At 38.2% G+C, this 24,431-nt stretch overlaps 1 protein-coding gene across 1 annotated transcript in view; it reads right to left on the reverse strand.

Annotated features, from left to right (window-relative positions):
* Positions 1–24,431, reverse strand: part of GLP1R (glucagon like peptide 1 receptor) — a 52,278-nt gene that overhangs the window by 20,353 nt on the left and 7,494 nt on the right. The window contains exons 4-7 of the mRNA XM_010706972.3: positions 12,029–12,138; positions 9,352–9,458; positions 5,449–5,602; positions 3,762–3,921 (exon numbers count right to left, since the gene is read on the reverse strand). Coding sequence (XP_010705274.1) covers positions 3,762–3,921; positions 5,449–5,602; positions 9,352–9,458; positions 12,029–12,138 — 531 coding nt within the window. The remainder of the gene's footprint in view (positions 1–3,761; positions 3,922–5,448; positions 5,603–9,351; positions 9,459–12,028; positions 12,139–24,431) is intronic.

Here is a 24,431-nt window from a genome sequence, read left to right on the forward strand (position 1 = left end):
ATCAGTGGTTTCCATGTGGTGAGAAGTTTAGCCTCTGAGATAATCAGGCACACAAACCAGAGGAACACGGCTGCTGTCAAAAGAAATCTAGTTTCACATCTTTCTCTAAAGAAACCATCCAGGACAGTCTGACTTCATCAACTACAAGAGATATGTGATGAGGAACTAAAATTAGTGATAAATAAATACAATCAGATGAAGAAAGGGTACCAGTATAGAAGTGAAAAGAAAACATGTAATTTTTTTTTTTTTAACAGATAAAAAAAGGAAAAGTTGAAAGCAGAAGACTGAGAGCAAAGAGAAATAAGAGAAAGTCCAGAGTGATTTGTTTATTTGTTTCTTATCAGGCTCAGTCTGGACACAAAATCAATTTTCATATCCTTGTCTAGAAGATTTTTCACTGAAAACAGATAAGAAATGGTAGTGTAATGAGTGCATCCTCTTGCTACATTGAGCTCATACTGGGTTTGAGAAGGAAGATATCTTACTGGCTCTGCTCCACTCAGATCATCCTTGCAATTGAGATGTAGATTTTGACACCCTAGCCAGGCTTTTTGCCTTTAACAATCTCATTTCCTTCAGTGTATTCATCCTTAGAGCAAGTTTGGATTACCAAGAGTTGGAAGGAGGGGAGTTATTTATTTTTTATAGCAGTTTCCCTGCTGCATGCACAGCTGGGTGTAAAATTGCCACAGAAGTTAAGAGAATGTTTAGCTTTTTTATTAACATTTTCTTCTTAGTTTTTAGTGCTGAAAATTGCCTCCTCCTGACTTTCCTCCTGCCTGGCTGCCATGCACAGTCACTGTGGGATGTTGCCATTGCTTTCCCATTCATCTCTCCTCCCCAGCTCTGAATGCAAGGTCCTGTTTCCAGTTGCTGCTGAAAGATGCACACAGCAGTGTTACAGCAGTACTGCCCTTCTCCAGGGATTATTTTGTATTGCCCTGACACATTTACTTGATGTCAGGATAAGGCTCAGTGACTCTCCTCTTGGGCTCAGGCACAACAAAAAATGTGCTGGTGTCCCAGCCATCCTGATTAAGACCAGCCTGCACATCCCTATCCTTATTTTGAATTGAGATAAAATGTTCATGTTAAACGTAAAATGAGAGTACTTTTCCAGTTACGTAGCTACACAGATTTTTTTCCACTGTTAATGACAAAGCATAGCACTATTCAACATAACAATTGAAACTCTTGGAGAGAAATACATACTAGGACATTTCTACCTACTGGTAAGCTGGTCCTTATGTTATGGTTTTGTTTGGGCTTACCCAATGAATTGATTTGCTCTAGCTTCTTGTTTGTTCTGAGCCTGATTGTTCAGCGAAAAAAGTACAGCAAGGAAAATACCACGGCTGAGTGTACATGCAAACACCCAAGTGGAAAAAACCCTTGAAGAGAATACCATTCCATTCATGCATTAGACAGGAGTAGGAGCACAACCAAATGCAATCACACTGGGGACTCCAGAAGCAGAAACAATACCATATGGTCTGTAAATGATCAAAAAGTTCAGTTCTCATTAGAAAAAATAATGACATGAGTAACACCCACAAAGTTTATGAACAATACACCCACAAAATTTTAACACAAATATTCATCAAAAGATGAGTAATGACACAGTAAAAAATCATCTTGTAAGACACTTCATTAACACGATAAAGGGTCAGGGTATCAAATCAGCTCTGACATAATCAGGTATTTCTGGATCCAGCTTTATTTTTTTACAGTTGATCAACTATTTCAAAGAGTGAGATGCCCTCAGCTCAAACAACCTCACTTTCTGGCTTTTTGAAGCAGAGCCTGAGGCATTATGCTGAGGCTATTATATAGCTCAAAATGAAACTGAGCATTCATAGCAGAAAGGGATCTGATGAGGAACTTGAGCACCCAAAAACTGGAAACACCACCGAAGCAAGAAAATGAGTTAAAAACATCTTCACCTGTTCTCAGAAACTGCTCAAGACCAAACTGTTACCTGCTATAACTGATCTGGGAGCACTGAGGGCTTCATTGGACTGCAGTAGCAGATGTCTGCATCTGAAGACAGAGAATTATTAGCAAGGTTTGCACATACAGCCATGGCTGGAATAGCAAGAAACTATAAAGATGAGGATTGAATGGCACTGGCAAAGCTTTTCTAGGAGGTTTGGATGAAGTTTATATATTTAATGTCAAGTTCTGGCACTGCCACTCATTTCCACAAAAATAAAGTAATGTCTTCTGTTTTTGCGCTCCACTTTTGCAGATATAATTTTGCTTTTTTTTTTCTTCTCATTTTTTTCCATTTCTTCTCATGACTTCAGTGCTTCAAAGATGGCTCCCCCCCACCTTCCTTAATAAATAAAAATAAAAAAAATCAAAGGTAAAATGATTACTACCTAGTTTAAGAAAAGTGGCTTACAAAAACCCTGGAGAAGAACTCTTTATGATGGAGCACATTGATAGGATAAGGGTTGATGGTTTTAAATGAAAAGAGGGGAGATTTTGATTAGATGTTAGGAGGAAATTATTTACTCAGGGACACTTGTACAGACTGCCCAGAGAATCTGTGGTCCCCCCACCCCTGGAGTCATTCAAGGCCAGGTTGAATGGGGCCCTGGGCAGCCTGCGCTGGTGGGTGGCAGCCCTGCCTACGACAGGGATTTGGAACTGTGTGGGCTTTAAGGTCCTTTCCAACCCAAGCCATTCTGTGATTCTATGATTCATTCTATGATTCTATGGTTATATAAAATGCTTTTGCTGCATGGTCTACATAAAACAATAACAGAAGACAAATACCTTCTTAACTAAAACTCTCACCATGAAATTGCTATTCCTTACATTTATTTATACCAGAAAGCCTTTACTTTCCATATATTACTGTTCAGTAAAATTGGTCGAGCAATTCACACTGAGTCATTTATACATATTTTATCAGTGAATTAATTTACTAGAATATTCACAGTTGGTAAATCCATAGAAAGAGAAAGACAGTCAAAGCAATTTAAATGTTAGAAGTAGTATCTGTGAAAGCATTTGCAGTATTTACTTGGATTTACTTTCAGCTTTTCAATAGTCACTCAAGTTCTACAAGGATGGGAGGGAGGAAAAGAGGAATGAAGAGAAGGCAATAAAGACACAAAAGAGAAATAAAATTCAAAAATTAAGATCAGTCCTGAATAGTAATAGAATCCATGCTAACTGGAGAGTGAAAGAATCAAAGCTTTAGAATTTTCATAGAAGGCAGTTCTGACTAAAGCAACTGATTTTAACTCATCACAGTACTTAATCTCAAGGATACATATGTCCCTGGCACATGCACCCTGACCAATCTTTCACCTGACATTTGTCACTTGGTCTGCTCTGCCCACAGTCTGAATGCTACCTGCTAGCAGCCCCTTATTTGTCATCCCTGTTGCATTCCTCCACTCACTGCCAGCACGCCTCTATCTTTACTCCAGTTTAGGTGTGAGATACACCATTAATTTGCACCAAAAGTAGATGATGTCACTGAATGTAATGAGAAACTGTCAGGGTATGGTAATTCAGAGTACCCTTTGCTCACCTGAAACCAGCCACACATCTTCTTTGTTAGGAAGTTGATGTCTTGCTGGAAAAGTACCACATGCTTATGAACCCACAGCCTCTATGCTGCAGGCCTCCAGGAGCCACACTGGCCCAGCTCAAACAAGATCAGGGATCAGGTATAAAAAGAGAATAGACTGCAGAACTTGAAGTGGGCAGCCACAGGTGGACGTAAGGAAAGATCAACTTACCCCAGCCAATGCAGAGATACAGCCGAAAAATTCTCTGCTCGGAAAAGACAGACAGTACCAGCAGCGTGTACAGGTACATGCCTTCCACCAGCAACCAGTAGTAGTTTGCAGCCACACAGTACTGCATCATCACAAACACCAAACGGCAGCTAAGGGATTCCTGCGATGAAAGAAAGCACAGCCCAAATGAATACAACAGTGGCGACAGGAAAAAGAGCAGACCAACCCAAAAGACTGTTTTTCTCTATCCTACTTGTACTTCCTTCTCAAAACGACACCTCACGTTTGAGTACTGAAAGGACAGAGACCAGCACTATGTGCTATATAAAGCAGGTACACAACATTCCTACTTTCAAAAAAACGAAATTATTGGTATTGAATTTTCCTTGTAAGCATTGGACTATAATTTGAAAAGCAGCACAGAAAGATGAAAATGAAAAGCATCACCCGCCCATAACATGTGTAAATCAGTGAATTTTTTCACTTCTCCAAATATTCCATTTGGCAGCTGAGAATTTCACTATTCAAGAGCAAATGGCAGAAACCATAATATTTACCATTTTCCAAAGCAAAAGATTTTTGATAGAAGCTCAATATTGTTCAGTGCATTACAGTTAAGTGCAAAAAATCTCTCAGCTGACAAATTACATAGATGTGGGCAACAGAACTTTAAATAAGCATGAAACCTGATTATCTAATTAACGTATCCATCAGATCTGATGAAACCATTATTGAATAAGTCATATCTGACAACACAAAACTTTTTTTTTTTTAAATAAAGAAACGACTGACAATTCATCGTGAATGTCCCCAAACTCTTCATTTAATGTAAGCATTATAGTCTTACTTTCTGCCAACCAACACAATCTCAATGCAAAGAAATGAACTACCCTATGATATTCACTTGTGGTATTAACAATTAAGCCCTAGGCAGAGCGTCACAAAGAGATGGGTACTAATCATGTATTATGTCTCTTTATGACCCCCAATCCAGTATTTCAGTAGCAAATGCTGTACCCGTGTTCTAGAATCACAGGAGTGATATAAATAATGGGAATATATTTCTATAAAGATTCATATTTGGGAAACAAAATGTAATTAAAGAGGAAAGGCATGCTTTCATCATATTCACAAGAGCTGCAGATCCTCCTTAATTGATTAGAAGTATTTAATTAGTCTGTTCCTCCAAAGCTTTTCTAAATGCTTTTAAATTTGCATATCAATTTGATGCTTCAATTTTTCTATCATTAAAACATTATAAAGATTTCCAAGAATGACCCACTAATTTGATCACTATACCGGAGGGACAATCCTAACACAGGAGGTGTTGGCTTAGTAAAATGAATTTCCTCTTGCTAGTACTAGAAGAACTGCGGCTGTAGAAGAGGAAAGAGTCATTTATACACATGCAAAAAATCCACTTGGCCATGTTTGTTCCATTTAGAAAGGCAAACCTACAAGAGGACGAGAAAATATACCATGACATCAACTGTTTGTCTGCAATAAGCTCTGAATGGCACAACCACAACCGCATACGTTGCGCTGTAAGATTCAGAGAAATTACAGACTGCAGAAAGCATTGTTTTGGACAAGCCTAGGTGTACAAACTGAAATTACCTGCTGTGATGCAGACACACCACCATGATGACTCCAATATCCTCATAACCACCACAGTGTCTGCCCCTACCTGGAAGGAGATAAGTCCTTCCCACTGGTGCTCTTGTGTGGCTGTGCTGTACATCCACTTCACCACTGAGTCTTTAATGAAGACGGATATAGCACGGAGGATAAAAGAGGTGAAAAGGTTCAGATGAATATAATTCCTTGTGCAATGAAGATGTCTGCAAAAATGGAAGACTCAGTCATGATCCACAAATAGTGTAAAAGCAGCAATAGCATAGATAGGACTGAGGGCAGGCATAACGAGCCCTGTTGAAAATCATGAGGTACCAGAGGAAATCCTGTAACTTGAGAATGGCTGGGGGCATTTCAAGCTGTTTTTGGGAAGGAATCACTGTGACAGAGGAAAATATATTCAAAAGTGCAGCTATGAGGGTGAATGTCTGAGGGAAGGGAAGCAATGGGTACATAAGAAAAATCAATTTAAAATGTTTTAGGAGTGTAAAAATTAAATCATTTTCATAAGAAACATACGAAAGATCTAAAACCATTCTAATTTCAAATCATGCTGTACCTAATCCCTTTGAACTGACCCTAGTGTCACTGAACAAGTTTACTTCGGCTCAGGAACTGCTGTACAGTACAGCTTCTGGGCTGTGTTCAAGCATGCCTTCCCCAGTGAAAAGAAAATCCACCTGTAAATTATCAATTTGACAAGAGAAAAGGCTGTATTCAAATCTCCCATGTAACAAAAAGGAACATGATTTCCTCCTCTGCATTCAGAATTGAAAAAAAAAAAAAAAAGAAGAAAGAAAGAAAAGAAAAATACCCTCTTGAATTTCAGCAGTCACAGCTGTAAAGACAACAACATTGCTACTTATCAAAAAGAGCATGTTTAAGGACAGCAAAGGAAACTGCAGTCATGTAAATGACAACCAACTGCAGAGTGCTGCTAGTGCTTTACCAGTTTCACCCACAAATTTTTTTCTTCCAGAATTGCAAGGGTACATATTCTGCTTCAAAGGAAGCTACACTAGATATAATTCTCTCTTTGTTTGATGACTAAAAAAAAAAAAAAGGAAAAATAAGCTTGATCTTGAATACTATCAGTTTTAAAATTAAGAAAAAGAAGATTTTTTATTTAAAAATATATAATTTAATAAGAATTGCTTATATCACTTTTAGGTTACCGCCTATTGCAAAACTTACATATGATTAATATTTATTTTTGTCTAATTCAAAATTTATTTGTTGCTACACTTCAAAATTGCCATATATTTAAATCCAATTGACAAATGTATGTAAACTAGCCAAATGAAGATAACAGGTTGAAGTAGTTACTATTTCTGCTGCAGTCAAGGCAAGCTATTCAGATTACCTAATTCATGAAATTATGGGCCTGCTTCAGCTTCCATCACTGAAACTACAGATTTTTCTTTCATTTCAGAAGATGGAAAATTGGACACTAGAGATACACTACTCTCTTGAATCATTACAAAAAGCAAATACAAGGGTTATTCTGTAGTATAATACTAACTCCTTCCTACTACAGAAGTGGTGAATATCAGCATTTTGATGCCACCGAATTCAATTTCTATCCTCATCTGATGAGACTGCACAACCAATGGGGATGAGTCACATTCCAATAGCATCCAGAATCCAGTAACTGCAGTCACATAGGGGGAGCGTCTTATGTTTTTTATGAGATATAGAAAGAAGTTGTCTTCGGACAGTCAATAGACATAAAAACAAAAATGGTTGGATGGCATTCCATATCTCTGAAACATTATTTGCAAAGCCAGAAACAGACACTCAAGCACACTTCTCCAGACACTGCTTCACAGTTGAAGGAAAAATTGCTAAATAATCTCTCCACAAAAATCAGGGCATCAGCATTTCCTTTCTCCTACCAGTCATCTGCGGCAAAGTTGCTCCTTATGATGTGCCAAAGCCATGTGCATCCTTCCTTCAGGAAGCACATGGTTGTGTTCTGTGTCTTTTACATCTGAGCTGCTAAAATTACTCAAAAAGTGTCACTGATGGGTGAAGTAAGAAGAAAGCTCTCATCCTGGGAGACATTTGGAGAATTCAAGACCATCCGGTGTTTTGTTGGATGAGTCCCATGTTGTACAGCCACAACACGTACAAATCACAGTTATCATTACGTGGGACTCAGAGAGTGAGCATGTCTACATTTCTGCAGTCATTTTAAATCTTCTTTGAGAAGAAGGGATAACACTACACTAGAAGGCGTTGCATGCTAGTATAAGGCTTGGGTTACTTTAGCTTTGGGGATTAGAAGATGAAGGCACGACTGATGTTTTTAAATGCAACTCCTCCAATGAGTAGGAGAGAGGACAAGTGAGGGACTGCCTTGCTAACAGAGTGCTGGCTTCAGAGCAAGCAATCATTAACCGGCAATGAGAATTATTTACTAGGGAAGAAAATTTCTTAAGGATCAGAGCATAGAACTGGGAGATGGGAAAATACAATTCAGAGGCAGCCTCATCAACATGTAATCAAGATGATGAGATCCAGATGTATACAGCATCCAGAAGCAAGACCACATGACAGAGGGACTTCCCTCCCACACCAGAGTAGGCTTATGTCTTTGTGTTTTCTAGCACCGTGTTCAGCATTCCTATACCATAGGAAAATCTGTCTGGAATCAGTGAGATACTTATTGTACTTAGGGAGAGAAAAAAAGAGAGACTGTTTTGTTGGAGGCTGAAGGCTTTATTTTTTATTTTAATCAAACCTACACAATGTACCATCAACACGCACCCAGTTCAGGAAGGCTGTGCAACCTGGAGTCTCTTAATTTTGAGGTACTCTGTGCAATGTGTTGGTGCATTACTGGATGAAGCCAGTATGCTAATGTGACCAAATGACAGCAATATATTTCACAAAAACTTTAGAAATATCGATTTCAATTAATTTATCTTCCACATAGCAAAATAAATGAGAGTTTCTGAAAGCTCTCCAACAAGAGATGGTGGCAAAAGTCCTTCTCTGCATTGAAATACACCCTACACAAACCACATCTGGAATACTGTGTTCAGTTCTGGGCTCCTCAGTTCAAAAAAAGACAGGAATCTCTAAGAAGTCCAGCAGCAGGACACAAAGATCAATGAATCATAGAATCATAGAATGGTTTGGATTAGAAGATGATAAAGAGCCTGAAATCATCTCCTAAACGATGAAAAGCTGAGAGACCTGGGTACGATCAGTATGGAGAAGAGAAGGCTGAGGGGCATCTCACTGCTGTTTATAAGTATCCAAAGCATGGGAGTCAAGTTGACTGTGAGGGACTCTTTTCAGTGGTGAACAACAGAACAAGGAGCAACAGGCAGAAGCTGGAGCATAGCAAGTTCCATACGAAATCAAAGAACTCCTTTACTATCAGAGTGATGAAGCACTGGAACAGGCAACTCGGTGAAATGGAATCTCCTTCTCTAAAGATATTCAAGACCAATCCGGATGCCTTCCTGCAAGACCTACTGTAAGGAACTTGCTTTAGCAGGGGGACTAGATGATCCCTAGAGTTCTGTGATTTTGTAATTCTGTGACTAGGAAATGGGCAAGACTGAGGCTTATACACAACTGTGCAAGGTAGAATGAAAACTCCTCTGCTAAATGTCCATCCCAGATGCATCCCAGATCCCCCATCACCAAGGCAACATCATGAGAGAATGATGAAATCTTTCTTCATCTCTTTTAGTGGAAACTTCATTGAAATAAATATAAAAACAAAATATTTCAACTAATAAAAAGCATATTCATACATGCCAGTCATATAATAGAAGCTTAGGAATTTTGCTTGAATTTTGAGAAGAAATGAATGCGAGAAAGAACACAAAGGCAACTGAGAAATAAGGTGATAGAAGAAGGATAAAATCAAATTTTTATGTCAGCCTGATACAATCATACAGAAAAACATTTCTCCGTTCTCCAGAGCTTCGCCAGTTACCTGAATCCAAGAAGAATGGCGGTTGCAATTATAAGGGCAGAGAAGGAAAGAGCATATCCAATGGTGTATATGATGGACAAATTCAGGAGCTGTTCTTCTGGTGCATCCTGAGAGCACATAAAGGAGAAAAGAAAAAAAGAGAGGGAGGAAGGGATGAACAGAGCTAATGGGCTTCAGTTCTTTTTTACTGAGTTGCTTTTTGACTTTTCTTAATGATACACGGAAGTCACTCTCCTATTTTTAAGTTTAAATGCATTCATTGAATCACTCTTCCACTTTCCTATGTTTTAAAGAAATACAAATTTTAATCTTAATTCCCCAGCTGCTCCAAGGTGTTCAGTCAAAGAGTTGGACTTCACAGCCAAGCTAGAAAATAGATAATGCAGAATTATTCAATAATAATCAGAGTCAGAGAGGCATAAATTACCACACGGGCAGGGATTAAACAGATAACAGGAAGAACAGACAACTTAATTCTGCAGTAAAAATGGTAAAGCTTATATTTTCAGACTTGCACTCTTAGAGCCTATCACCTTAATGCTGTAATAAGGGTGTTCCTTTGGTAATGTCTATGTTTAGAAATAAAACAAGCCAGGTCCCATTTACTGGGTCTAAGGTAAAGTATGCCTTACACTCATGTAATTAAACCCCTTCCTGTCCCTGAATAGTGCCTCTTCCGCCTCAACTACACTGCCTGCTGGCAACAGGCTGCAGACCACCTCATACCATTAACTATGAGTTACAGCACTGCCTGAAAGGGAATGAAGTGATGTAGCAGCAGGGATGCTCATAACTTCCTGATAGCCTCTCTCTCTCTCTCTCTTCATATGTCCTGTTGAAGACACATCCATTTAGACGCTTGCTTAAAAGTGCTGGACAAAATCTTTAGGGAGAGAACTGTCTAAAAAGCTATGTGTGGGTCTGAAATACAGTACACACTTTGTTGCTTGGGCTCCAAGGCACATTCATGTTCTCTTTTATTTCTCTACTTCAAGCTGCTGATTATGCAGCAGACTCCCAAGACCTGTGGTGTACAAAGGAATATACTCGTTGTACTTCACAAAGTACAGCTATTCAGATGTATTTTGCAAAGCCAGGAGGATTTAATGTGAGCATACAGGCTGTTCCTCAGAGATTTGCTAGCTTAGTTTTAGAAGGAATGACATGAAAGTTACTTTATGAAGAGAAAAATAAAATCTCTTCAGGATCAAAAGACAGGCAAGCTACCAGGATGTAACAACTTAAAACACCTACATAGATCAAACCCACAACTCATACCTAAAGAAAACAATGTTATTTCATAAGGAATCACTTGCAAACTCTTGGGACTGTGTGTAACAACAGTTGTGACATAGTATACAGTAAGCTCATAAAAACAACCTCCTGTCTTTGTGCACAAGATGTATAGATCGTACAGTGTAAGATTACCAGGGGCTCTGTACACATTAGCTGGAAAAGCAAACATGGTCATTCACATTCCGGGGTGTCACATGATTTATGAAGGTTTTCAAACTCCAAACTAGCTCATGGAAACCTGGAGGTAGGTGCCAAATGACCACGTGTTGCCACTAGCTATCTCTTTTCTTGGCATGTTCCAGCACAGGTCTGGAAGAAACCACAAAGGCAAACAGGGAAAAGTGATCAAAATTATACTGGCTGGTACACCAAAGTGCTGTGCTGAGACACCCAGAATATGCTACTGATATGGAAGAAGAAAATTATAAGGAAATTTTAAATAAAATACATTATAAGGAAATGTTACATTTTACACAGTTGGAGAACTAGAAATTATCTCTTATTGCATTTCCTTCCACTTTGCAGCCATCTATTCCTTCTAAAGAGGTACTGAGTTCCAGGAACTCAGGAGGCACCCTGCCTGTGGAACTAAGGAATTTCATACACTAGTACTGTTCTGGCTAGGTATGTACTAGTTCCCAGCATGCTGAGACAGAGAGCAAACTCAATTTATATAAGCAAAATGATCACCCTTGGAGGCTCACAGCTGTAATGGCATTACATCATGGGTACGCACACAGTGCACTAGCTGACGCCAGTGGCTGACCAAAATCCCTTGGAAATCTCTCCACTTTTCTTTATTTGGTGCCAGGTATCCCAGCTCCCTGCAGAGTATAAAGTACTAGGGCAAGAAAATAAACTGACAAGCCTAATTCTACAGTTCATGTCAAATTTAGCTTAAAAACAAACAAACAAATCCCACAAACAAACAGAAAGCAGGAACTACCCTTTGCCCAAAGCTGAAAAACAAGTGACTTTCAGGTCAGTTAATTTCAATATCTACTTATGAGACAGAGAACGCAAACTAATTTTATCCCAGAAATATTCCACCAAGGGAAGGAAAGGAAAAGGGATAATATTAGATGATTTCTGTAATGAGAGTAAATAAGACCACTGACTCCCTCAGGAATATCCTGCACCACAGCCAAGATCCTCCAGTTTACTTCTCCCAGTTGCCTCACCTACATTAACCCTAGGCTCATCTGCCTCACTTTGTTAAAGGGGAGATACCTGACATCCCTTACTGTTAGACTCAAAGTGAGGCACTCAGGATGAATTGAAAATGATTACTTTGACAGGGCAAAAATGCATTTGCATCAATCATTAGTACTGTCCTCTGTTTGGTCCTAAATAATGGTAGCAGCCAGAGAGATACTCTTACCTGATCAGAGGCCTCACACTCTGTCAGGTTCCTCCAGGGCAGAGTCGAGTTCTCCTTCAGCAGCCAGGTACCCTCAGAGGTACAGAACCGGTACACCTGCCCATGCAGCACTGCCAGAAACAAGAGGGGACATAGGGTCAGCTGGAGTAGAGCATGCATGCTGGGAGGCAAGGCTGCGACCTTCCCTCCTCACCAACAGCTTTCTGAGTTGGAAAGAACACTCCAGGACGGCTGCAGGAGCGCTTTTTGCCTGCTCCCTGCCCATCAGCACTGCTGCTGCCTGGCCTCAGGGTTACAGCCTCATCTACGATATTCACAGGGAAAAGAGCATGCGAAAGGTGTGGATGCTCTTTCTATTCTGAAATCATGCAGACTAGTGAATAGAGAAATGTCAGAACAAGTACATTAATACAATCTCCCCAGAATGCAGCTATCTCGGCAAATATCTGCACTACAAAATAAAACCATAAATCTCTGCTTAAAGTAGCCGTGTAGTCTTTTAATTCCTCCTGTCTACATGTTTGGATAACAAACAAATAAATAAAATATCTTTTAAAAGCAGTTAGCAACTTGATCTTGTAAAATCAGGTATGATGAAATGACTTATAATAAAATTACATCAGACAGCAGCACCAAAATAGGAGTACAAATGGTAAAGACAACTGAACTTTAGCATATGAAAGTATCTAAAGTCTAATAATTCTAAATCCTAATACAGCAGTAGTCAGTGCAGGAATCAGACACTTCTGTATTCAGGAAGAGTCTTAAGCAAAAAGAATTAAATCAAAAGCCCAAACAGAAGAAACCACGTAATGTGAATGGGAGAAGAAACTATGTATGTCAATGGGAGAAGCATACGCACGTCTTGTCTCAGGAATCATTCATCACCCAAAACACTTATGAGATAGAAAACTTTAGAAACAAACAAATAAACAAAAATCTTAACCTATAAGGCAGCGTTAGGATTGCAGCATGGTTGATACGTGGAGAAATGCTCACAAAAGAACTGAGAAACCATGCAGATGACAGGAAAGTGGTGCAGAGCTGATGTACTAAAGGCAACTGATACTCTCAGGAACGGGAGATCAAGCCTCAACCCTGTGGAAACAGAATATTTTCAGCTGTATATGAAAGACATCTGACCTTATATAATATCAGCACAAGTTTATGACAAGGGTCCTGAAGGTTTTGGTGTTGAATACATACCACACACACAAGACCTTTCATCCTCTGCAACTGGTCTTGTTGAAAACCAGCACTGTGAAAGACATGCGAGGCAAACTCAATCCCCAGGATTCTTAGTCATGTCTGAATCCTGTTGTGACTCAGGCCCCCTTACTTTTCAGGCAGTGCAAATACCAAATGTACAACAACCAGCTCCAGTTTGAGTAGATCAAAATGATGAACAAACTTTCCACAAGATGTGAGTAGTTGCTGCCTCCTTGCTATCATACAATATCCTTCTCCTGTATCATAATGCTTTTTGATACCATACAGTCAGTTTCTCAACTGACACCAATTATTACATTCAATAATTGAATATCACACTCTACAATGAAAATAAATAAAAACTACTTCCAGCATATGGGGAATCTGATTTTATTTAATTTGTAAATTAATGCATCAGCTGACGAAGTTGCACAACTTTTAGAATGGGATCTTAAAGAAGCCAGTTTATTTGTAAAGTGTCAATCACACCTCATTAGAATTACATGTTAAAATGTGGATTGATGTCCAAAGCTCAAATGCTCTGTAGACCGATAAAAGACAGAGAGGATAGGCCAAGAGTTAACACTGAAGTTAATACCATCATCTATAATGTTCTCTGATGAGTCTGTAAATAAAAACAAATGCTGTGGCCAGCTAAACAATTCTACTTAAGAGGAAAATGTTATCACATGGCAGAATGCTCACAAACACTTCCCTATCAGCCTCCTTTTATTAGAAATAGAAGCAAATTAAATGATTTATCTGCTTAAAACAACCTGATCTGCCTTTTACAACAACACTGTGTCAAGGTCAGATTACTCACCTAACAGTCCCTCAGGATAAACTGAAACATTATTCACTGTAAAAACAAATTACAGCATGTCCTATTCAATCACTTCTATTCAGGCAGAGAGACGTGAGAGTGACGAAAAAGGACGAGAGACCAAGAGTTTTGTCTAGATGCTGTGTCAAATATTATAGAACTCTGTTAATAGATCTTCTCTATTTCAAGCAGAAGTAAATGTTTTGGAAATGGTAACAATTTTGTCCACTAAAAAGAGGGATTCTGTAGTAGTATATGGGTATCACAACAGTCTTCCAGCAGACTAGTTTGTTCCTGAAATGAGAAAAATGCCCTTTGATGGGGACCTTGGGAGTCTACACCTCCCAACAGTTATCAGTTGATGTGACCTGACCACTGCTCACTTAGAGTCACTGTTGGCTGTAAAAGCTGTCACAGAAGCATCATTTAGCCCCCATTCTGGCTTCTCATACAGCAAACACATCCTAAACCCAAGACCTGCAGTTGGCAATACAGCAATAGGGTGCAATCTGGACATGAAGCCTCCAGGGAGCAGGAGGAGCTCCAGCCTGCACTACTGTCCAAGAAACACATTTATCTAAATGAGTGTTTATGCTGGGCTCACTGCCACATCGTCTGAAATTATATTACCTCAACAGGCAATTTAACTACGAGTACTTTATTTAGTACCCTTTCCCACTGTTTCTCCTCCCTCTGTATATTAGTCATTCCAACTCCTTCGTTTTAGTGATGATAAAGCAATGACAAAACTATGCCTTGCATTTTGTTTTGAAGGCAGAAAAGCTGACGGTCACTTCAAGTTTCTGCAGCAAGAAGAGATTCATTTTCAATTATATCCTACAGTCTGTGTGAGAGGTGGGAAAACAGATCTGAATGCACATACTGAGAGCTCCCATCATGCTGCAACAGAATGATAAGAGAGAGTCATGTACCCACTGTCCTAAAAGAAAAGATGGACGTGAGCTTACACACACCTAATATCTACTTTACAGGGTGCAAGGGGAGATGCAGCTGAGCAAGTGTTGTCTATGATACAGATTGCACGTGTTGTCTATGATACAGATTGCACGTGTTGTCTATGATACAGATTGCACGTGTTGTCTATGATACAGATTGCACAAACTCACCTTGCATACCCTGAAGTCCTCAGAGCCTGTACGTCATGCTTTACTATCAAAAGTTAAAAACCAGAGACTTTGCTCATGGAGGTGATGTACTGCAGAGATTCTGCATGCAAATACATTCTTATTTAAAAACAATCAATTTGGAATTATACTAATGCTAAAAAATAAAACATTCAAGACTTAAGAATTGCTAAGCTAAAGCCACTTATGTGCTTTTTAATTCCATGCAATAAAACTGTTTTAACTTATGCAGTTATACATTTTTTGTCAATAGAATCTATTGTTGGGTTTGTTTTTTTCTTGTGGGAGGGGAGAGAGGGGATTCCTCAGGGTAAATAATAGGGGGATGTCATTTAATGAAAAATTATCAAGCTATCAGGTCATATTTAAGCATACTGAATCAAAATAACAACAAATCCAATGTTTTCTTAGACCACCAATTCAGCTTCCCAATGAACATTAACCACTACTGTCTCCTATTTGTTCACAGACGTTCCAAAAATGAACAATGTATTCTAGTTACATATTAAAGCCAGATTTATACAACAGAGAAAATTATGCAGCCACAATATTCATTCTACATGGACATTCACTTTTCTTAGTGCAGAGATCATCATTTCCAGCTCCGCAGTATTTTCCCTCACACAGTACAAGTCCCCACAGTTAATGAGGCAATGATTCTGCAGAGAGGAGTTTGAGCTTTACTACTTGCCTTAAAAGACCACCCATTCTGTGCAGTGCAGGAGTAAGATCTGTGGAAAAGTGATAGAATATAGCTTCGTAATTAAAAACTACTTGCATACTAGTTGCCAATAGAAGTTGCATGAGCAAAGTAGGCCACAATAAATCAAAGCACTCATTAAGTTGTAACATTGCATATCGCTAGGTAGGAGTTAGTATCTCAAAACAAACAAGCCAAAAAAACCCACCATAAATCAACCAAAAAACTCACCAGAAAGAAAAAAAAAAAACAACAACAAAAGCCCCACCACATCATACTGAAAAACAAGATTATTATGCTAAAAGGAGTTATACTCTCTAAGCATTTCAGCTGAATAACTTGTGTTGAGAAAAAGCTGTATTGATTATGCTAGACCACACTGAAACCTAACATAACCTTTTGAAATGTACTTTAAAAAACAAGTCATAAAAATGTGTGCATTTTTGTGTGTATTCATTTTAATAATGGAGAGTGTTTATGAACTATAAAAGATACGCGAATTAACATAATAAAAGAAGGCTGTTTATGAAATACAAGTATTTATGCTAATAGCACAGCTTTGTGAAGGCTTGGTAAGACACCAAGAGGGACCAGTAAAAGTCTTATTCAGAATAAATAAAAGTGAGTTGGAATAAATTTATTGCACGAACAAACATGATTGAAAGTTTTATATATATGTAAAAACACTGCTAAGAGGTTCTGTGTTTTTAAGTTATTGGATCAGTAAGTTAATGTAATTAATAGAAGACATCTCATTAAAAGCATGTTAAAATAAAGTGGGAAAAAAAAAAAAAAGATGCAATAAAAAGTTTTCTTGAAAGGTAAGAAGAGAAACAGCTGCAGGCTTCCTAAAGCAGAGGAAGGGACCCATTTAACTATGCCCGTGATTCAAGAACTTTAAAAATAAAAAAAACAAAACATGCATATAGTGAAAGAAAAATAAGCTAAAAGAAAAGGATGACTAGGCAAATCATCAGCATGATGCCTGGTGAGCCAAAGCAAGGGAAAAAAGAAAAAACAACAGATAACTGCTATGTTAAATATGCATAGCCAGGAGGCAGAGGTAAGTAGGCATGCAAATAAACCCGTTATTTGATGAAGCAAAACAAGAAGGTCCAGAAGATGTAGATAAAACCAGTGCCAGGTGCCACAAACAAACTGCCAATCCTTAGCAGAAGGGAAGTCTTGGTTATTTAGTTATCCTCAAAGACAACAGTGTAAATTAGAATAATTGAATCATTAGATTTCACCTCTCACTGGACAGTGATAAAGATAAGCCAAAAATGCAAAACTGTTGGCAGGTTTTGGTGCAGGCAACTTTAAAACATATCATGAGAAGGAATCCAATCATCAAAACTTCATTGAGAGACAAATAATTCTGTATTACCTGCTACATTCCAAAAGTAAAAGAGTTGGATATTTCAAAGCGGAACAGATAAAATGAAGGATTTCATGTATTTCAGAGTGAAAACATACATTTATATTGAACAAATCGTGCACTCTGGCACTGGTCAAAAGCTTATTACTTTTGCAAAAGAAAGCCTGAAGCTGCAAAGGAAGATTTTATCAACTGGTAAAGGCTTTCCTTTGGAGATAGCTCTTACAATTTCTGCAGACTTGGAATTATTTTTCCAGTACTTTGAAGAAGAAAAAAAAAAAAAAAAGCAAAATAAAACACACACACAAAACAAAAACAACCCACACAGCAACAACAAAACAAAACCCAAACAGTTTGTTCAAATACATTAAGAAATGCAGCCTTTGATATTACTGCTCAGGACTTGTGCCACATCCATACATTCATGCGCTTTGTCAGTGGATTTTTCTGTCACACAGCATGGGGATATTGATGTTGAGTCTCAAATACGGCAGAGGTGTACTCTAACACTTTTTGCCTTTCTGCCCCAATATCTTCCTCTTCTTTCTGCCTTCTTTGCCCATCTCCTTTTAGTTGCTATCATACTATTTCTCTTCCTGCTTATATTGCCCTCCTTAGTTCTCTTCTTCAGCTTTATTTCTCCAACAATTTCTACTGTTGCAATAATTACTCATGCACTACTGATCAATAAACCTGCTGCTGATCCTCTCCCTTCACTCTGAATTTTCTTATTCCTCTCAGCTCTTTGACTTGCTGTGCTCCAAAGCCACTGGAGATGAACAAAATAAAACACCCTGATTTCAACCTCTATCCTCTTAACATGTCTCCTTTCTCATCGTGTTCCTCAGATATTCTCAGCACACCCAACAAGCTTCTGCTCCAGTCAAACAGTGAAGAGAGGGGAATTCAGTGGGACAAAATGCAAAGAATTCACCAGAAGGAATAGAAAGTGGGATGTCTTCACTGCCCTAGGAGTCCCATTCATCCTCCTTACTCACATGCTTAAGTGCAGCATGGTTCTGACAAAAAAATTTCTTGAAAATTTTCAGCTTTAAACCAGACTTCTATTATATTGAATCACATTCAACCAAAGCTTTGCAAGCCTATAAGTTACTAAAATCAAGCTCCTAAAGAAAAAATAAAAAACAAACTATCAAATGATTTAATCACGGAAACCAGCATCACTCCTGCCAATAGTTACTGGTGGCAGTTATGCCTAGATTGACCTTCCCATTAAAAGATGAATCTTTACAACATCTATGAGACCTACTTCTGATCTAAAAATTGGGAATTCTTACACCATTCTATTAGTAAACTGCCCTAAATTCACTCTTTCATCTTCATTTCTACTCTGTTTTCATTGCTTCAAAAGTATTTGGATGGACATACAATCCTTTTGACTTAAATTTTTCTTTTCCTGCCAAAGTGCAATTCTTTCTTGAAGTATTCACTGCCAATGTTACCTCGCATTTTTAAAAGCTTAGAGCAGCTCTCTGACATTCATCATCCCCACAAACTCAATATTTTCCACATTTTTAGCCATGCTTCAGTTCTGTTTAAACAAGATTGTTGATACTCTGCTTCATTAAGCTCTAGGACAATCATCAGCCAGGTTTTGTGTGTGGAAGTCAAGCTTTTTTTTATTTTTTTTAAACTTTCAGAGGAAATACGTTGATGAGCGCTTGATCCTTTTCTTGCTTAATTCACTTCTGCTTTTTCCAATTTTCAGAAAGTAAATTAGTTTCAGAAAGGTCAGATGAATCTGGCCAGCCACCAGCCACCACTATCATTATTATTGCCATTGAACTACAAGTACTGAGGTTCTCTCATAAACACCCTGCCCAGAGAACTTTCGTTCTTATTCACGGAAAATTTAAAGTGATGTATGGGAGTGCTAACAGTACACTACCATTTGCAGTACATTTGAGGAGGATTTGGTGTACTTTCAAAATTCATAGCAAGGACTTGGGTCTCTCAGGGGAAGTGTAGTCTACTACTGAAAACTCAAGGGGAAATTTAATAGCAAAACATACAAATGGAAAATGGTAATATACCAAATAAAGCTGTGTACATGATGAATAAGTACAATCATTGTGTAGCTTAGAACATTTTCAAGGTAAAGTTGCATTTGTGGAGTGTGAAGTGGAGGATGTTCTATAATTAAACTACTTACACACAGGTACCTTTTAAGTCAGTCCACACTTTTTGCATGACTACTTTGTCAAATGAAAATATTAAAAAAAAAAAATCAACGCAAACATAGAGCTACTAACTAGAAAGCAGACAGCATGATTCTTCCCCACATTAGGTATTTACATCTATAGGTATATAGGCAAGCTGAGTTCCATACATACTGTTACCTGAGTTTTGTGGATCTCAGGAAAAGCAAGCAATCCTTCAAGTTCACTATGATACCAGGAATGTGTTTGTTACGTGAGAAAATACATACAGATTGGATGCAAGAGGAACATTTGCCGTCACTCAAAGGTGAAGTGCCAGCAATCACAGAACAAGCAGGGAAGAAGTGGGCTCAAGATCACACAGTTCACCCAGCAAGCTGTTCTTTACTCATGCAGTTAAGGTCAAGCATTCACAGTTTATTCTATCTTGGTGGCTTGGGAAAAAAAAATAATAAATAAAATAAAATCAATTCTAACTGATGATTAACAACATTTAAGTGAGCCAGAAAGATAATGACCTGTTCTTAGCAAAACATTCAATTATGTAGCATACATTACGTACTATGTTTATTTAGATCATGACCTATTTCAATTTACTCTTTGCCTACTATATTTAAAAGCTGTAAGTTCTCAAGCGTAAAATCATTACAATTTTAAAGAGTAATATGAAGAACTGTTTGAGGCCTTTTCCTTTAATAGGACTGTGAACAAATGAAGATACTACATATTTCAGTTACACAAGACACTGAAACAGGCTGCCCAGAGAGGCAACCAAGGCCAGGCTGGATGGGGCTGTGAGCAACTTGGTCTAGAGGGAAGTATCCCTGTCCGTAGCAAGGGGGTTGGAACTACATGATGTTAAGGGACCATTCCAACCCAAATCGTTCTATGATTCTAAGACCTGTAATAACAGTTTAGATGAAGTTTAAAGAAATTGCTAAGCTTAAATCTGCCTGCTTAAGATAAGCTATTTTTAGATCTGCACAGACAAAGCACAGAGGTACCCTGGTAGCTCCCTTGCAGTCAGTTGTGATGATTAATTCTCACTTAAAAGAACCTTACTAAGAAACTATTAAACTTGAGAAGTTGGGGGACAACTTCAAGAAGATGCAGAATGAGGTTCACCTATGCAGTGATGTGCCTTGATATCCTTGATACATTCCAAGGAATTACTTAAGTAGAACAAAAACCATCATACAGTCAGAAGCAAGAGTGTTGGAAAACATGCCAACTTTTCTACCTTCCACAGATGCAGTCACACCCGACCAATGTCCTACAACAAAGACACTCACCTTTTATGTTATGTACATATGCATGTATGCAATGCAGAAGAGCACATTCTTCCTAGAGAACCTCAGGAGACCAGATTTGTACCTACCACGCATAAACCATGAAGTCATCCCTGTCTTTCAACAGATGCACTTCAACATTCAGCCACATGAAAAGTCTCCTTTTGTTCCCATTGCACATTTGAGGAGGTGCACATGCTTTGATTGTGGCAGTTCCTTAAGGAAGTCACATAACTCACCCATTTCAATATTCAATACATTTCATATTTTTAAACAAAACTAAGAATGGCATTGCCACACAGTACCCAGCAGATATATCTGCTAAAGATTTTTTTAAAATTATTTATTCTGACAGGGTCTCAATCTACCTTTGAGATGAGCAGCAAACGTTCTAGATTTTTCTGGTTTACAACCAGATGGAGACTAATAAATGGAAACAGAGGTGAACTTGAAAGACTGTTTTGTTTTTATTTAGCAAACTGAGATTGCCAATTAGCTTAAGACAGCTTTCACTGCAAAGAAGGAAGTATAAATTTTGAATTGCTTAAGGGTTAGCAAATGCAAAGCAGGATCTCTTTCACTGAAAAAAGGTCACATCCCTTTCCAGTATTATGAGAGCTTTCTGGAAACTCAGTTTTATTGGAGCAAAGAAAGGAAGAAATATAATAAATGTCTAATCATCTTTGCAGTAGCCAATACTTGAAGAAAAATTTATTTGCTTCTACATTTAAAGAGAAACAAGCAGTTTAGCAACAAGCTCACGTAGCCATATAACAACATTGGCTTTAAAGAGATTTTGAACTATGAAACTGAATGATTGAAGAAAAAGCAGTGGAGATCAAACCAGACATGGCTTACACAGGATTCTTAAACTAAATGTTCAAACCAGACATATAGTGCAAACTTTCTGAAGGAAATCTCTCATACACTGCTACTTCCTCAATTATACTGCTTTCTGTAGATTCCTCTGCAATGTATATTGCTTTCTTTGGGCTGTCTCACATGGATGATGTGTCACTGCCCCAGTGTGAAGTCTCAGGAACAAAAAAAAAAAACCCCACCTTTCATTCTGCTTTTTGTGTGAAGCACTATGGCACTAAGAAACCAAGTTCACTCCTCTCCTAAAGGGATGACAAGAAAAGCTGTTCTGTGACCAGAAAGGGAATGGTGAGCACTGAAAAAATGGACCTTAAGCTATTATGAGAGAGTAAGAAATAGGGAAGAGCTGACCTGGATGTGTCCTTGCAACTAAAGGTACTCAAAGCAGCAAACCACCCTCTGGTCTCCTACGCAAGGCATGTGAGAAATTTGTTCCTTTCTCTGGCACAAAAGTTTGGTACTTCGATAGTCTTCCAATGGGTTCCATAAGGTCACACTGGTGGACTCTGTAGTTGTACAGATAAATCATTAGGTCCTATGTCCCCATTCCGGATTGAGGTGCATCCAACGGATACCTGAGGCACCGTTTCTGTATCAGTTTTCTCCAAAAAACACCCCCCACATCTGATCAAACTGAACTTGCTCACAAAAAATACAGCCATCAGAGGGTTGCTTCAAAACTCATTTGTGCCATACCAAAATACCAATACAGACACACCTCAACAGTCAAGCCAGTTCAGGTGTCAGACATGTCAAATCTAGAGATAGAGTGTTTTTTATTTCAGTTTAGGACTTAAAAGATGAAAAGATTTTGAGCAGAGCTCTCAATAATATTCGTTAGCACATTTTATTTATGGGTATTAATCACCTGAATTTATACCAATTCATACTGAGAGTATTTCTAACGCTGCATTTCAATACAGAATACCTGAAGCTTGACTTTTCATATGGTCAGTACCCATACATACATTTGCTACCTCATTTATCCAAATAAAGATGATTAGTAAAATCTGCTACTACTATGGTACTACTATGGTTTACATAATTTGTCTGAAACTGGAACCTCTGGAAGTTTTTTTTTTTTCAATTAAAAGGAATTTAGTACTATTAAACAACAAAATATCAGAATCACAAAGGAGACAATTGTAAAATGAATTGTGCAGCTCTGAGGTTTCCAAATCCACACGGTGTTATGGGCAGCTAGCCTTCAATTGTAAAAAGGTAATAAGAAAAAGCACATAGCCACTGGCAGCAAAGTGAGGTGCTCTCCATCCTTTAAAGGAATACTGATCCCCTTGGAGATCTGAACTTTGGGACAGCCACTGCCCAAATAGATCTTGCTGATCTTGCTGACTACAGTGTGGATAGTACAACATGCAAGTTTTACCTGCTGTAACTACAGTGCTGTCAAAAACTGAGCAGCTTTTTTAAGTTCTCACTAAAGAGAGGCTTTGTTCCGTAACACATGCATATATGACAGACCAAAAGTTCTGACTTGGGCAGCCAGAAGCATGTGAAACTTAGCTTCAACAAGCATTGGACACAGTCCAAAGTCTGTGCTGGAAATTTCAAAGAACAAATGTTTTCACCAATAACCTCCCTCTCCTGATACTTCAGCATCTCCCTGTGAAGATCTGCCCAACAGTGAGAATTGCATAAGCACAAATAGTAACAAAACAAAGAGCTGGAGACAAACTGCCCATATAGGTATGAAATTGCTGTGAAGTTTACTGTTTTAAAGATATATTAGCAGGCTATGAGAAGTGCAAATACAAACATCTTACTGGTGATGGAGGAGGAATGATGCATATGATGCATAACAGAAATACATATGTGTCTTTTGATAATTCAGATATTTTCATTTGATATTTTCAGAGCATTTCAAAACACCATGTTGGAATATACGTCTTCCTAAAGAGAAAGCCTATGAATCTCTGAATGAATCCAGAGATCTGAACAGAATACTGTTTGTCTGAAATTCACTTCTCTCCCTCCTTCTGTTACCCTCAGTGTTTTTTATTGTTCCAGAGGGCTTCTTTGTTACATAAACAAAGCTTTTTTTTTTTTTATATGGCATTAGAGAGACAAATGACTGGAGAATTCCTACTATCAGGTACTCACAGTTCAGCATTAACTGAGCTCCTCATTTACTATACCATGAAAATCCTGTACTGTGCTGTGAGAAACGTGAACCAGTAACAAAGTTGCTCTAAATATTATTAGCTCCAGCGACAGTGGCTTAACCCACACTGAAGCAGAGACTACTCTAAACCTCCGCTCAGCTTCAGTGCAATATTGAGTATCTAGACAACTTTAATATCCTTATTTCACAATTTCCTGATGAGTTAGGGCAATGTTCTAAATGATCAATCTATGTAAAGTAGATAAATTTTAATACAGTTGCAATCACTGCAATCAGGAATCTGACCTGCATGGAAAAATAATGACTCAAAGAATCAGGGGAAAAAGATCCACCGCATTTCACTCGGCTAAAATTCCCAATCTGATTTGCTGCACAGCCATACAGAATAGAAGAATATGTTTAGCAACTAGATATACAAAATGCAGTAGTTAAATGTCACTGAAGAAACATGTAGTTTGTGCATGCCATGTCCTAGAAGTATATCAACAACTCAATGCCCAGTATTTCATTGGAGATACAAAATAAAATTCCTCTAAGGATTCGTGTTTAATTTACTTGCCTGTCACAAAGTAAGTCCATAGCAGTATAGGGATACAAGGGTTCAAGCATAAAATCGTGGTTTAATTTCATGATCTTTCTACTATCCAGCTATCACAA

Source organism: Meleagris gallopavo, chromosome 2 (assembly GCF_000146605.3).
Source record: "Meleagris gallopavo isolate NT-WF06-2002-E0010 breed Aviagen turkey brand Nicholas breeding stock chromosome 2, Turkey_5.1, whole genome shotgun sequence".
NCBI classification, from domain to species: Eukaryota; Metazoa; Chordata; class Aves; order Galliformes; family Phasianidae; genus Meleagris; species Meleagris gallopavo.